This window comes from Passer montanus, unplaced genomic scaffold (genome assembly GCF_014805655.1).
Source record: "Passer montanus isolate IOZ18808 unplaced genomic scaffold, ASM1480565v1 scaffold223, whole genome shotgun sequence".
Lineage (NCBI taxonomy): Eukaryota > Metazoa > Chordata > Aves > Passeriformes > Passeridae > Passer > Passer montanus.
The window spans coordinates 246881-263258 of NW_024366849.1; the positions used below are offsets into that span (position 1 = coordinate 246881).

General features: G+C 48.6%; 1 protein-coding gene across 1 annotated transcript in view; it reads right to left on the reverse strand.

Annotated features, from left to right (window-relative positions):
* The window catches only part of KLHDC10 (kelch domain containing 10), a 19003-nt gene continuing 2625 nt past the window's right edge, over positions 1–16378 (reverse strand). The window contains exons 2-9 of the mRNA XM_039710083.1: positions 8976–9197; positions 8035–8189; positions 6570–6718; positions 5571–5655; positions 4917–4983; positions 4399–4446; positions 2560–2699; positions 1–1500 (exon numbers count right to left, since the gene is read on the reverse strand). Of these exons, the coding sequence (XP_039566017.1) occupies positions 1291–1500; positions 2560–2699; positions 4399–4446; positions 4917–4983; positions 5571–5655; positions 6570–6718; positions 8035–8189; positions 8976–9197 (1076 nt within the window). The 3' untranslated portion in view covers positions 1–1290. The remainder of the gene's footprint in view (positions 1501–2559; positions 2700–4398; positions 4447–4916; positions 4984–5570; positions 5656–6569; positions 6719–8034; positions 8190–8975; positions 9198–16378) is intronic.

Sequence of the window (16378 nt, forward strand, 5' to 3'; positions counted from 1 at the left end):
GGATTAACAACATGAAGACAATGCTATGGTTTATTTAAACATAAATGCAATCTCTTAAAAAGAAACTAAAACTCCAAAGTGTAACCTCTGCCTTTGATGAAGAGGAAAGCATTGGAATAAGCTGATTTTAAAAACAAAAGGCACTTAAAAAATGGGCTCCAACTGAAAAGGATTTTGCACAAACCTCATGCCTGGAGCTGTTCAGAGTCCAGTGGCCACTTAAACAAATGCAGTGTAGAGAGCACAAGAGGACCAGAGCCACCCTTTCCTGTGCACAGACAATCCCTGCCCCCAGAAGGAGGGACAGTTGTTCCCTCTCCCCTGTTTTGGATGCTGCATTTCCTGGGCTGAGAGATCCACACAGCCACTCCCCAAACTGGCTTTAAATCCCATCTCCCTCCCTCAGGGGACTGTGAAACAACAGGAAAAAGGCATACTTGGGACACGTGGGAGGAAGGAAAACCAACAGCTGGGAGATGCTGAGAACCAGGGCAGGTCCAAAGAGCTCTGAAATCTCCAGGGTAAGTTTTTGCTGTAGCTCATTCTGGGTGCAAAGCGAGCCGAAAAGGTTAAAAAAACCCCTCAGGAAAACCTTTTCCCTCCCCACCCCCAGTAAACTACACAGCAGTCCCTTAAGTGGCAACTTTTTCCCCGTGTTCCAAGCAAACCTTTGAGTGTGAGAGGGGAGGACACAGAGTGTGCAGAGGGCAGCTGCAGGGGCCAGGCTCGGCTCGCCGCCCCGGCGACGTTCCAGCGCCTCCGGAAGCTCAGGGGGGACGTGCCCGTGGAACACATGCAGGGATGGCTGCAGGAATGGCCTGGCTTTGCACAGGGGCAGCTCAGCTGGCTGGGGGGCACGGGGCATCCACAGCAAGAGAGCAGCTTGGTGCTTGTTCTGCAGCAAATGTCCTCGCTGGATGGGATGGTGGAAGTGCCAGGGTGAAGGTGCCACGTGAAGCACGGGCTCACATTCAGTAACTCATTAAGCTGCCCAGTTAATTGCAAGCGTGTGCTGATGACAGGTTGCTGGTTGGCTGCTTAGTCTCAGAAAATACTTTTGGGTTAATGGTGTGACTTAGAGCTCCATAAATAAAAAGGGGAATTTATTTTTTTTTTCCAATGACTAAAAGTAACCATGTCTGGAAAGGCATTGATGTATTTGCTGAGTAAGGCCTTGAGCAGGTTCCTCCACGTTCTTAGCAAGACCATCCATGAAATCCATAAATAGGGGGTGGGTGGGAGGGGGAATTCTTCAACGTGGTGAGTCTTGGACACAAGTGGGAGATGCTCTCACTTTAGTCGCTCAACGAGTCCCTGCGTCAGTCCAAGGTGCAAAAGCTGGGATCTGGAGAGAGTTGCTAGGTGAGGGAAAGATTCCAGGAGCTTCTCCCAGCACAGTTCCAGCAGGCTGGGCACCACCAGCCACATTTTGAACAGGGAGCCAGTCCGTTTGTTTTCGTGGATGTTGACCACTCCTCCATGGACGTACATGCAGCCAGCCTGGGTGGGGAAAGGGGGACAGGAGTTACAGAGCCAGGAAAAGCAGCATTTGGGATTTATTCCCACCCCACACCTTCAGCAGAGCTGTCACTGCCTCAGCCTCTCTGGGATCCTCTGAGCCAAGGGAGGAATCACTGCTGGAGGGGCCATGTGTCATCCTAAACCACACATCCACCACCTCTGAGTGCTGTGCTCTGAGTTTTAGGTGATTTCTATGCCAAGAAATCCATTTTAGGAGTGTGGCAAACTGTTAATAAAGTAGTACAGAGCCATACTCATGTTCCAGCTAAAAATAATGTATTTTTAAACTACACCCACCTCACCCAGACATCCTGCATTCCCTTGGCTCAGCACAAGCCTGCTCCAGGGATGACAGGAACACAGAGAGATGGGAAATCTCAGCTGCTGAGTGGCTTTTTTTTTTCCACAGGCTGGCAGAGAAAGGGCATTCCAGCTGTCCAGCAGTCACTGAGCTGCCTGGGAAACACCTTTATCAGGCTTCCCAGGAAAAACTGCATTTATAACACTCCCCAAATGAAGTGACACCAAGGAATGTGATCTCTGCCCTCAGGAGATGAGGGGCTGGAGGAGGTGAAGGCACAGCCAAAGGCATTGCTGCCTGTTAATTACCAATCCCAGGTCTCCAGACTTCTTAAAGCCAAAAGCTCTGCCAATACCAACATTCCTTAGTGGCTTCCAAAAGGCTGGAAACAGCCTCATCCAATCCTGCACCTCAGGCTGTTCTCAGTAGGATAAAATCACTACTCAGGGAGTATTTCTGCTTTTTGGTTTTGGTTTTTTTTTTTCCTTTTACAAGCAGGAACTGCTGTTCCCACACAGACTTTAAAAGCTCAAATTCTGCATTATTTCTTTCAGAAAGCGAAATCCATAGTGTGGCTCCACTCTTCAAACAGCAGCAGGAAGAAGAGCCTCCCAAAAGCTGCTGCATGCAGTGGAGGTCACTTCCTTGGGAACATCAGCTCTACCTGCAGCCCACAGCAAGGTGAGAGTGCTTGGAGGAAGGATCCCAGCTCCCGAGGGACAAAAGGAGTCACTTACTGGGGTGACAGCAGCACAGTGGAAGTACACAGGCTCTGGCATGGCAGCTGGCAGCTTGACCCACTGGAAAGTTTGCAGGTTCAGCTTCCAAACATCTCCCAGAATGACCTCTCCGTTGTAGCCCCCGCACACGAACACATCTGCAAGAGAGGAGAGCTGGGGAGCTCTGCCGGGAGCTCTGCCAGGAGCCAGGGACAGGCTGGGGGAGAGGGCAGGGATCCCCCTCCCCACACAGCTTGGGGATCAGGAACTGCTTTACCTCAACAGGATCTCCCAAACCAGGCCCACCACAGAGCAGAGGCCACTTAAAGATTCCCAGACTGGCTTGGGTGGGCTCTGGGACCTCAGAGTCCCCCCAGTTCCAACCTGATGGGCAGGGACACCTCCCCTGTCCCAGTGTCCAGCCTGGCCCTGGGCACTGCAGGGATCAGGGGCAGCCCCAGCTGCTCTGGCAATTCCAGCCCAGCCAGCAATTCCTCATGGCCAAGATCCCATCCATGGCTGCCCTCTGGCACTGGCAGCCATTCCCTGGCTCCTGTCCCTTGTCCCCAGTCCCTCTGCAGCTCTCCTGGAGCCCCTGGAATGTGCTGGAAGCTCTCCCCGGAGCCTTCCCTTCTCCAGGGAACATTCCCAGCTCTCCCAGCCTGACATTGGATCCATCTCCTCTCCAGGACATTCATGGACCCAGGGCCTTCACGGGGCTTCACTGGGAATCTCAGGAAACCATGAAGGGTCTCCCTTCCCTTTTCCTCTCTTTTCTCTCCCCATTTTCCATAAAAATCCCTGGGGATGGATTCTGAGGGTCCCAAATCCCAGAATCCCAGAGCAGTTTAGCTGGGAAGGGACCTCAAAGCTCATTCCAGGGACACCTCCCCTGTCCCAGGCTGCTCCAACCCTTCCTTGGGCACTGCAGGGATCAGGGGCAGCCCCAGCTGCTCTGGCAATTCCAGCCCAGCCAGCAATTCCTCATGGCCAACATCCCATCCATGGCTGCCCTCTGGCACTGGCAGCCATTCCCTGGCTCCTGTCCCTTGTCCCCAGTCCCTCTGCAGCTCTCCTGGAGCCCCTTCAGGCCCTGGAATGTGCTGGAAGCTCTCCCTGCATCCTTCCCTTCTCCAGGGGGACATTCCCAGCTCTCCCAGCCTGGATCCCTGGGAGCAGAGGGGCTCCAGCCCTGGAGCAGCTCCAGGGTCTCCTCTGGAATCTCCCCAGCAGCTCCAGGTCCTGCTCTGTTGTCCCCAGGGCTGGGGCAGCTCTGCAGGTGGGGTCTCACCTGAGAGGGGCAGAATCCCCCTCCCCTGCTGCCCACACTGGGGGTCAGGGTGGATTTCTGCCCCATGTCCCCTTCCCAGCCTGCCCATGGTCCCAACCCCACCATGGCAGACTCAGGAGCATTCCCTCTTCTCACAGCCAGGCTCCCAGGCACCTGGGCTTGATCAATTCCAGGGATTTTAAACCCACAGGGAACAGCTCCCAGTCCTGCCTTGCTCCCAGCTTTGCCCCAATTCCCAGTTCAGGGGCTGCCAAATCCTGCTGGAAGCATCTCCCAGCTCCTGCCTGACTCTTTTTGGCACAATTAACACTCCTAGGAAATGCAATCCAGCATTTCCCTTCAACAGGAGCATTCAGCCACTGACCTGAAGGGTTTGGAAAAAAGGGATCAGGACTGTAACTGTTTTTTTCAGTGCAGAAGAAGGAATGGTGCCAAGTGGGCAGCTTAAAGCCTGCTAGAGAGGAAGAAATCCTCTTCCAGAAAAGCCACGTGTTCCCTGCAGTTCTTTCCAACTCTCCCCTGTCTGGTTGTACAAGATACACCAATTTTCTAGAGGTAAATCTTACCATTTTTTATCTGCACACAGCTGTGGCATCTTCTGGCTGCTGGAAAACCTGGGAAGAATAAATTTTAAAATATCTATCAGCAATAATTGCTTTAAAGTGTTAGTGCAAGTAGTGATTTTCTCTCAATGTTTAATAATGGAGTTTGATTTTTAAGATCTTCTGCTTTCCTGCATTCTCAGGTATAAAAGGTGTAACTTTAAGCAGCTGTTTCAAGTTTGAGTCCTAATTCCACTCTGGGGAAGAAAGAAAAATGCTGGGATTTTGTTGCCCAGAGTCTCAAATGTGGCTTGGTGAAAAGCAGCTGTGAGACTCCAGGGCCTCAAAGGGAGCAGGGATGATCTGGATCCTCTGGGAGCAGGGAGGGAGGGAAGCCAGAGTGCCAAACTCCCTTGGATGGGTCAATCCTCAGTGCAGGATCCCAAATCCAGCACCAAGGCTCACACTGAACAAGAGAACTGCACCTCCAAGCACCCTGGCCCCTCTGGCTCACAGGGAGAGAAGGGATGCTCCAAACTCACCAATTTTCTCGTGAGGTTTTGTGGTGATCTCCTCCCAGGTGTTGGTTTCCAGGTTGTAGGCATGGATCTGGGGGAAGAACAGGAGCCATGAGATCCTCCTGGCCCTGCCAGCACCAGGGTGATGCAGCCACAGCTCTGCCCCACTATAAATAAATCCCCTTTTGTCATGAAACCCAAAAATAGCTGATCCCAGGCAGTGAGTAAGCAGCTCTAAAATCACCTTTGAAGCTCCATCCCAGCTTTGCTATTTCAGCCCTACAGCTGAAAAAAAGAAAAGAATATTGCTTTTTGAAAGAGCTGGACCAATTAAAACCTACACCTTTGAGCTCTCAGAAGGATTTAGAAATAACCTTCTCCTGCTGCAAGCAGGGAGAAAAATGGGACAATGGAGAGATAAAAAGTCACATAAAGTGCTGCAGGCTCCATTTTCTGGAAGCAGAGCACTATTTAAAGTGACCACAGATTCATCACCAAGACATTCTGTGGCAAATCCAGGTTTTATAGAAATAGGAGAACAATCTGCTCCCAATTATCTTTTGTTTTTTTTTTTTTTCCTTTTTTTTTTATCAGGCTCTCCAGGCAACCTGAGATGAAGAGGTTGTGCTGGTAATTCCTGTGTGGAAAATCTCCTGTCCAGGGCTCCAAATGCCTCACCTTATCCAAGGAATAAGCTGTCCAAGAAGTTCCACCTCCCAGGATATAAATCCGTTGACCATCGTGAGCAATTTCATGTCTGTACCTGAAGGTGCAAAGCAGCACAATTAGAAACAACAAAAAACCTTCTGAAATCACCAACAAATTCCAGGGATTTCAGCAGAAACTCCCAAGCCTGGCTCTGCTGCATCAGTCACTCAGCCTGGGAGCATTCAGGAGATGAGGAAATTTTCCTGAGCCCTCCAAGCAGCCCCCCAGAAGTCTGAAAGGCATTTTCTGATTGCAGAACAATTATTAAATAATTAAGGGTAAGGATTAGTGAATACCAGGACAGCCAGCAATATTCCAGCTCCTCCTAAGGGAAGTGTCCATGGACAGGGCTTGGAGCAACCTGGGATAGGAAAAGTGTCCCAGCCCATGGCAGGGGGGTGGAATTAGATTTATTTTAAGATTCCTATGAACCCAAACCATTCTGAGATTCTTCCATTCCCTGTTCTCATCTGGACACCAAACCATGGATGAGAGTGACCAAAATCCTCCTCAGCCTGGGAGCATTCAGGAGATGAGGGAATTTTCCTGAGCCCTCCAAGCAGAAGTCTGAAAGGCATTTTCTGATTGCAGAACAATTATTAAATAATTAAGTGTAAGGATTTACTGAATACCAGGACAGCCAGCAATATTCCAGCTCCTCCTAAGGGAAGTGTCCATGGACAGGGCTTGGAGCAACCTGGGATAGGAAAAGTGTCCCAGCCCATGGCAGGGGGGTGGAATTAGATTTATTTTAAGATTCCTATGAACCCAAACCATTCTGAGATTCTTCCATTCCCTGTTCTCATCTGGACACCAAACCATGGATGAGAGTGACCAAAATCCTTCCTTCCAATGCCACAACAACTCCCAGGCAAAGGAGGGCTGGAAATGCCAACCAGAGCAAGGTATCCCAAATCTTCCCATTCCCTGCCTCCCAAAAAAGCTCCCTGAGGCTGCCCAGGGCCTCACCTCTCCTCTGGCATGTCACAGGACATGTTGTTGGGCTTCAGCTGGATCCACTCGCGGGTGTTGAGGTCCAGCTTGTGGAGATCAGTGCTGTAGATGTAGCCAGTGGTTCCTCCAAACACGTAGAGACACCCATTGATGATGGCCATGGCCTGGCAGAGAAAGCAGAAAGGACTTGGGGCACCTGGGGCTGGAAAGGGGGAATTCCTGCTCCTCCAAGCAGATGAGCACCAGCAAAGAGGGGCAGTCCTGCTGTGAGTGTGAATTCATCTCCTTGTCCACCTTTATGGAAAGCCTTAAAAGGTGTAATTGGAGTGGAAAGGAACCCTAGGAACTTGCATTTAAGAGTTTTGGGTTTTGAAGGTTTTGACTACCAAGCACTCCTTAAATCACTTTTTTTATCTTCATTTAGACTTTTGGGTTTTAAGGGCTTTGACTACAAACCACTCCTGAAATCCCTTTTTTATCTTCATTTAGATCTTTGAGTTTTGAAAGTTTTGACTATCAACCACTCCTTAAATCACTTTTTTTATCTTCATTTAGACTTTTGGGTTTTAAGGGCTTTGACTACAAACCACTCCTGAAATCCCTTTTTTATATATTAGGAACAAGTTCTTCACTGGAAGAGTGATGAAGTTCTGGAATGGCTGCCCAGGAGGCATATCTTCATTTAGGCTTTCGGGTTTGGAAGGTTTTGACTACCAATCACTCCTTAAATCACTTTTTAAATTTTCATTTAGATCTTTGGGTTTTGAAGGTTTTTGACTACCAATCACTCCTTAAAATCACTTTCTAAATCTTCATTTAGAGTTTTGGGTTTTGAAGGCTTTAACTACCAACAACTCCTTAAATCACTTTCTCATTTTCATTTAGAGTTTTGGGTTTTCAAGGTTTTTGTCTACCAACCACTCCTTAAATCACTTTCTCATTTTAATTTTGAGTTTTGAAGGTTTTGACTACCAACCACTCCTGAAATCACTTTCTCATTTTCATTTAGTTTTGGGTTTGGAAGGTTTTGACTACCAACCACTCCTTAAACCACTTTCTCATTTTCATCTAGAGCTTTGGGTTTTGAAGATTTTTGACTACCAACCACTCCTGAAATCACTTTCTCATTTTCATCTAGAACTTTGGGTTTTGAAGATTTCTGACTACCAACCACTCCTGAAATCACTTTATCTTCATTTGGAGTTTTGAATTTTAAAGGTTTGATTACCAACCACTCCTTAAATCACACTTTTTTTCATTCAGCTGCACCAGGCATTTAACAAACAAATCCTGCCCTTTCTAACTAAGAGCAAACCTCCCTTCCCCTGAAATCTCCAAGAGCCGCGGCCGCTCCGTTCCTTCAGAAGCCCCCCTGCTTTTCCTCGTGCCTTGCCACGGAGGGAAGAGCCGTGGTGAGGCCCGAGGGGGGTCTGGGGCCCCTGTGAGCCCCCCAGCCCCCGTGAGCCCCCCAGCCCCGTACCTGCCCGTAGATGCGGTTGGGTTTCTTGCCGCGGCAGCTGAGCAGGGCCCATCTCTTGTACTTGACGTTGCACACGTGGACGTCGTTCCCGTTGCTCTCCCCAAAGGGGATCCCGGTGCCCCCAAAAACCAGGAGGTTGTTGCCATGTAAAACAACTGGGGGAGAGAGAGTGGAAAAACAGGGATGGTCATTGTTGTGGGATCAGCAGAATTGGGATTTTATCAGGCTGGACTGAGAGCAACCTGCTCCAGGGAAGGTGTTCCTGCCCAGGGCATGGAATTGGAGGATCTTTAAGCTGAGCCAAGGGAAATGTAGGTTAGATATTAGGAACAAGTTCTTCACTGGAAGAGTGATGAAGTTCTGGAATGGCTGCCCAGGAGGCGGTGGAGTCACCATCCCTGGATGTGGCACTGGGTGCCAGGATTTAGTTAAAGTGTCAGGGAAAAGGTTGGACTCCATGATCTTGAAGGTCTTTCCAACCTTGTGGTTCTCCCTTCCAACCCAAACTATTCCACATTTCCCTGCTCTGGAGACAGCAGTGCTCAGTGCTGCTCAAATTCCCTGCAATCCACCCCGTGCACTGATGGCTTTGAGAGGCTCCAAAGGAGAATGGTTACCATGGTTTTAGTTGGGATCCTAAGGTCTGCTTTGAAAAGTGAACAAAGAGCTATTTTTGGATGCCTGGAGATGTCTGCATGAGGCACCTTCCTGCTGAAAGCACAGCAAGGTAAACACCTGGAAAACACCTCTTGCTTTCTCATTTCTTTCTTTCCCTCTGCCTCAACCGAGCAAAAAGGGAAAGAAAACCCCAAACCCAACCCAACCTCGGGGCCTACTTGGAGAAACAGCACCCAGATTTCCAGTTTTTGCCTGGATTAAAATAGCCAGGACTAAAATAGCTCCAGGAGCAGGCAGGCAAGGAGTTGGGTTTCCATACGTACGCGACATGGAGGCCAGCTCCCTGGGCATGTAGCCTTCGGTGCCCATCTGGTGCCAGGTGTCCGTGGCAAAGTTGTACCTCCAGAGCTCCCTGAAGAGGGGGTAGTCCTCGTTCTCTGGGCCCCCAGACTCATCGTAGTCGGGATTGTAGCCCCCAAAGACGTAGAGGTTGGAGCTGTCGGCCACGCAGCGATGGCCGCTCCTGGCCGGGGGGCACCTGTGGCCTGCAGGAGGAGGAGGAGGAGAAACAACAGCTCCACGAGAGCCCAGGGGTGACCAGGGTCAGGATGGGGGTGGAATCCACAGGGAATCCATGGGGAAGGGGCTCTGCAGCAGGGGAAAGGGCTTTGGAAGGACAGGCTGCAAAAGGGACGGTCTGGGTGTCACCATCTCCATCCTGGCCACTCCAGCTCTGCAGCACGGGGCAATCCTTCACCACAGCCCCTTCTCAGGAATTCATCAAATTCCTCTTCTTTAGTTCTGCTTGGCAAAATTCACTTAGAAACAATCCCAAATGTTTGTATTTAGAGTTGACCAATAGATAAAAAAATAAGGATTTGCTTTCCCTCCTCCAAATATGTCTGACTTCCCTTTTGCTGCCTTGTTCCCTTTGCTCCTTGGATCTCAAGATTTTGTCTTCTTTCACTCTGCTTGGAAAAATTCACTTAGAAACAATCCCAAATGTTTGTTTTTAGAGCTGCCCAATAGAGAAAAAAAAAAAAAAGGATTTGCTTTCCCTCCTCCAAACACCTCCGACTTCCCTTCTGGTTCCTTGTTCCCTGGATCTCAAGAAGATTTTATGATTTTTCATTCTGCTTGGCAAATTTCACTTAGAAACAATCCCAAATGTTTGTATTTAGAGTTGCCCAATAGAGAAAAAAAATTAAGGATTTGCTTTGCCTCCTCCAGCTACGTCTGACTTCCCTTTTGGTTCCTTGTTCCCTGGATCTCAAGAAGATTTTATGATTTTTCATTCTGCTTGGCAAATTTCACTTAGAAACAATTCCAAATGGTTGTATTTAGAGTTGACCAATAGAGAAAAAAATTAAGGATTTGCTTTCCCTCCTCCAAACACCTCTGACTTCCCTTCTGGTTCCTTGTTTCCTTTGTTCCTTGGATCTCAAGGAGACTTTGTCATTAAACAGAACACTCCAGTTTGGTTTAGTTCTGCTTAGTGACAGAAAATTTAGTGATTTTTATCACTAACGGGTGTGACAGAACAGGGAAAAGCTACTCCTAAGTCAAGGATTGTGCCCTGGGCAGGGATCCAGCTGAGATCCTACAGGATCCGTTCCCAAAAGGAATCCTCTGCCTGCCCACCCCTGAAAATAAATCAGGAAGGCAATTCCAGCTCAGCTCTCTGCTGCAATAGATAAAAAGGTGGATTGAGCCAAGGGAAAACTCACCAGGAGTATTCTTGGACAACAGAAATCAAGGTCTTGGCTGGCAGTTGAGCAAAACAAACCCAAACAAACAGTGACCTTCACCTTCCACCTGCTCCCACAGACTTTTTTGTGGAGTTTAGGATATAAAAGGAGCCAGGAAAACACCTAATGAGGACCCAGCATGTTTTCTTCTGCTATAATTCCCCATTTTTCCTCCAGGAAAAGTGAAATAAATGATTTGTCCAGAGCAGATAATGAACTTGAGCTGAGCACAAGCAGCTTTGCTTAATCATGTTCAACTCTGGTCCAAAATTAAGCTGCTCTCCAGGGTTCAGACAAAGATTTGGGGTGTTTCCAGGAGTAATTGTGTCTCCCAGCAATTCCCACTTAGAAAACTAATAAGCACTGGCTGGAAAAAGAGGGGACAGAAGTTAAGGAATTCAGGGAAAAATCTGTAGTGGGGATGTTTGGGCACAGGAGAGGGGGACATTCCACACCCTAATCTAAAAGGTGTTAATTATATATGTCAGATATTACATTAAGCATAGATTTCATTTCCCTCTAGTTCTTGCCATGAGAATTTTCCAGAGGGAAAAGAGGAGAATAAGGCTGAGTTTTATATAAAGCAAATAAACTAAAGGTGAGTAATTCCATGAAAATCAATTAAAACACACCCCCCCAGGAGGCCCTTACTGCCATCCACCTCCCAAAATCCAATAGGGAAGGCACCTGACCTTGCCAGAAATCCCAATTTTCAACAGGAGGGGATCACACCCCCCTGGAAAGGTCCAAAGCCAGGCTTGGAGCACCCTGGGATAGTGGAAAATGTCCCTGCCCATGGCATGGGGGGCACTGGATGGGGTTTAAGGGCCCTTCCAACTCCTCCAGTTGTGTCTTTTTAAGGAGAAGAGCTGTTCAAGGGTTAAATCTGACAAGCTCTTTCAGCAGCCAAACCCCATGGCTCCAACAAAGAGCTGCATTTCCATGCAGTGAGGACTTGGGGTGATTCACAGCTCCTGCTGAAGTTCAGGAGAGGTTTGCAGCTGGTTCTGCTGCCCATCCCACAGGTGTAACCTTTGGATGGGAAAATCTTGGGATTTGCTGAGCTTTGTTGGGAGCAAAGCTCATTTCCCAGAGCTGAACCCCAAACCAAAGCTCAGGGAAGCACAGCAAGGCCCCATTGTGTGAAAAGCTGGAATTCACCAAGTCCTGCTGTGAATTCCTTGATGCTGGACATGGAAAGCAGCAGGATCTACCAGGTCTGGGGGGAAGAGGTTGAAAAGTTGTAGAAAATGGCTTTAAAATGGATGGATATGATCTGGGAAGAACCTGTTTTCCCAGTTTAAGATTGCAGAGAGAAGCAGGAAGGAAGGATGGGAAGGTGCATTTACAAGGAGGCTCCTTTTCCTTAGTTCTGAGGGCAAAAAATGGGAACAGCAAAATTCTCAGGGAATAATTTCCACCATCAGAATGAAATTTAACAACAGGATGAGAGGAAAGAGCCTCAGGCTGTGCCAGGGGAGGCTCAGGTTGGATGTCAGGAGGAATTTCCTCATGGAAAGGGTTGTTAAACATTGGCAGGGGCTGCTCAGGGAGGTTTGGAGTCCTCATCCCTGGAGTGTCCAAGGAATGTGGCACTCAGGGCTCTGGGGACAAGGTGGGAATTGGGCACAGCTTGGAGTGGATGTGCCTTTCCCTGCTCACACAGAGCCCCAACCACCTCATGTTCTCCAGGGGAGTCCGAGATCGTCCCCAGGGAAGCAGCAGATCTTCCCCAGGGAAGCACCAGATCTTCCCCAGGGAAGCACCAGATCTTCCCCAGGGAAGCACCAGATCTTCCCCAGGGACTCAGTGGTCTGAGACCTTTTCCAACCCCAGAGATTCCATGGCTCCATGAATATGAAGTTGTTTAGAGCCTCCTGAAACCATCCTTTTCCTTCTGACTGTCAGAAACACCAAACAAATCCATTTATATCTCAGGGGTGGGTGTGGAGAGGAATGAGGCCAGGACTGCTCAGTGACAGAAGGGACAATGGGCACAAACTGAAACGCAGGAAATTCAGCTGGATATGAGGAAAACCTTCTCCTTTGAGAATGATGGGGCACTGAAGAAGCTTCCCAGGGAAGCTGTGGCTGCCCACGGACCCCTGGCAGTGCCCACGGATCCCTGGCAGTGCCCAAGGCCAGGCTGGATGGGGATAGTGGAGGTGTCCCTGCCATGGCACTGGGTGGGCTTTGAGTTCCCTTCCCACCCAAGCCATCCCACAACTGTTCACTCCTTTATCAGCTCCCTCTTTTCCCGAGGTAATTTAATCCCAACATCCACCCCAGGGTTATCTGCAGCACCTTGAATATCTCAAAGTTCTTCCTGGATAGCAGGGAAAGGACCAGCAGAGTGAAAATCCTGTCCTGTCACCAGGGTTTCCCAAGCAATCCATGATCTGAACCCCACAAATCCCAGTGCAAGGCCATCCCAGCAGGTGTGTGCTGCACCAGCACACCATCAGCACCACCACCAGCAGCAGGATTTCCACTTCAAGCCCTGTTTCTGGAAATACAAACAGAGTAACTACAGGGTGTAAAGCCAACAAATCCAACGTGGCTTTGGATCCTCCCTTTTTCCAAGTGCCACATCCATGGTGAGTGTCCCAGGGCTGTGCACACTCCTTTTCTCTGCTTTTTAAACTTTCTGAAGATGGCTGTGTGATTATTTTTCCTCAGTGAGTGTCCAGGGCTGTGCACACTCCTTTTCTCTGCTTTTTAAACTTTCTGAAGATGGCTGTGTGATTATTTTTCCTCAGTGAGTGTCCAGGGCTGTGCACACTCCTTTTCTCTGCTTTTTAAACCTTTCTGAAGATGGCTCTGTGATTATTTTTCCTCAGTGAGTGTCCCAGGGCTGTGCACACTCCTTTTCTCTGCTTTCTAAACCTTTCTGAAGATGGCTCTGTGATTATTTTTCCTCAGTGAATGTCCCAGGGCTGTGCACACTCCTTTTCTCTGCTTTTTAAACCTTTCAGATGCCTTTGTGATTATTTTTCCTCAGTGAATGTCCCAGGGCTGTGCACACTCCTTTCTCTGCTTTTTAACCTTTCTAAAGATGGCTGTGTGATTATCTTTCCTCAGTGAGTGTCCCAGGGCTGTGCACACTCCTTTTCTCTGCTTTCTAAACCTTTCTGAAGATGGCTGTGTGATTATTTTTCCTCAGTGAGTGTCCAGGGCTGTGCACACTCCTTTTCTCTGCTTTCTAAACCTTTCTGAAGATGCCTTTGTGATTATTTTTCCTCCTGCCTGGTTTTTCAACACCCACAACAGCAGGATTCAACCTCTCCCTTTCCATTTCTGATCCCTGCAGGAATCCTGAGGACATTTAGGACAAGGGCTGAACCAGAACAAGACAAGTCAATATTGACTTTGGCTCCTATCTTCAAAGTTTCATCTTTAGCACAACAGCTGGACAACAGAAGTTTGGAACTCGTGGAATTGGAGTCCCTCAGGAATGTTTGGATAAGCAGGACTGGGAATGCCTTGCTGAGAGTGAGGTTTAAAAGCCATTTGTTCATCCAGCTGTGTTCAGCCTCTGCAGATCCCACACCTCCCTTCCCTGGCAGGCTGCCCACGCCTGAGAATTCCCAAGAGGAAAAATTCCCAGCTGTGGCTGTCCCTGAGCAATGGCTCTGAGGAAAAATGGGAGAAGCCAAAGGATCCAGCCAAGGATGCCAAACACAACCTGCAGCACAGCCAAGAGATTTCCAGCTATTGCTGAGACCTCCAAGCAGCATTTCCAGAATCATCATCCTGGGAGAGCTCCTGGCTTTGGATCGATGTCAGGAACAGGCTGGAGAGGGGCTGGGGACACAACCCTGAGAGGAGCCCTGAGGGAGCTGGGGGGCTCCCCTGGAGAAAAGGAGCCTCAGGGCTGCCCCCAGCACTGCACAGCTCCTGAAAGGGGCCTGTGCTCAGCTGGGCTGGGCTCTGCCTCCAGCAGCACTGCCACAGCCACAGCACAGCCCGAGCTGGGCCGAGGGAAATTCAGGCTGGAGAGCAGGAAAAAGCTTTTCCATCAGGGGGATAAAGCTCTGGGATGGCTGCCCGGGGAGGGGGTGCAGGCACCATCCCTGGGGGTGTTTGACCAGCCTGGATGTGGCACTGGGGCCAGGCTCTGCCTGAGCTGCTGGGCTGGATGGACTCCATGGTCTCTCCCAACCCAGTCACTGTGATCAGGTCTGGCTCCCCCAGGCTTTGCTCCCAAAATCTCTGGGGCAATCCCGTTTTAAAGGACTTTACACCACGAAAACTGAGGGATCCTTGGGGTGTTTCCAACAAGCATAAAGGAAAAGAAAGGAATTCTGGAGACTGAAAACCACAGAGCTGGGAAGATCATCTGGAGGAGCTGGCACGAGGTGGTTCAGCACCTTGAGCAGCCACATCCTGAAAGCCTCCAGGGACTGCACCACATCCAGGGAATGATGGTCCCAGGGAATGATGGTTCTCACTGGAAAAAATGGCATTTTTCCATTGGGATGAACCTTCCTGGGGAGGCTGTTCCAGGGAATGATGGTTCTCACTGGAAAAAATGGCATTTTTCCATTGGGATGAACCTTCCCAGTGCCCCTTGGCCTCTCCTGCCCTGGTGTTTGTAAGGTTTGGAAAGATGGAAAAAGGACAGAAGAAGAAGAGCAAACCACAAACCACCTCTATTTGACTTTTTTTCATTTTTCCAATCCTTACAAACACCAGGGCATGGAATAGCTGTGGAGAAAATGGAGGAGCAACTCCTGAAAATCTGGAAGAGAACTGGGAGTAAGAAAATAATCCTGGAAAGTTTGGAGGAAAATTTAGGAAAATCGGGAATTAAAGAAAACTTGGAAATTCTGCAGGAGAACTGAGAGGTGAGGAAGAAAACTGGGGGTTTTCCTGGAGGAGAACTGGGAGCTAAGAAAACAAAAGAAAACATAGAAATTCTGCAAGAAAACTGAGAGGTGAAGAATGAAACCTGACAAGCCTGGAGGAGAACTGGGAGCTAAGAAAACAAACCTGGGAGCTCTGGAAGAGAACTGGGAGTAAGAAAAAACCCCAAAAAGTTTGGAAGAAAATTTAAGAGAATTGTGGGAGTCAGGAAAACAAACCTGGGAACTCTGGAAGAGAACTGGCAGCAAGAAAAGAATCCTGAAAAGTTTGGGAAAATAATTTAGGAGAATTGGGAATGAAAGAAAACCTGGAAATTCTGCAGGAAAACTGAGAGGTGAGGAAGAAAACTGGGAGTTTTCCTGGAGGAGAACTGGGAGCTAAGAAAACAAACCTGGGAACTCTGGAAGAGAATTGGGAAATAAGAAAAGAGTCCTGAAAAGTTTGGAAGAAAATGTAGGAGAATCAGGAAGAAAAGAAAACCTGGAAATTCTGCAGGAGAACTGGGAAGTGAGGAAGAAAACTGGGAGTTTTCCTGGAGGAGAACTGGGAGCTAAGAAAACAAACCTGGGAACTCTGGAAGAGAATTGGGAAATAAGAAAAGAGTCCTGAAAAGTTTGGAAGAAAATGTAGGAGAATCAGGAAGAAAAGAAAACCTGGAAATTCTGCAGGAGAACTGGGAAGTGAGGAAGAAAACTGGGAGTTTTCCTGGAGCAAAACTGGGAGCTAAGAAAACAAACCTGGGAACTCTGGAAGAGAATTGGGAAATAAGAAGAGAAAATCTGGAAATTCTGCAGGAAAACTGAGAGGTGAGGAATGAAACCTGACAATCCTGGAAGAGAACTGGGAGTCAGGAAAAAAAAACAAACTGGGAACTCTGGAAGAGAATTGGGAAATGAGAAAAGAGTCCTGAAAAGTTTGGAAGAAAATTTAAGAGACTTGGGAAATAAGAAAACCTGGAAATTGTGCAGGAAAACTGGGAAGTGAAGAATGAAACCCGACAATCCTGGAGGAGAACTGGGAGCTAAGAAAACAAACCTGGGAGCTCTGGAAGAGAACTGGGAGTAAGAAAAAACCCCAAAAAGTTTGGAAGAAAATTTAAGAGAATTGGAAAA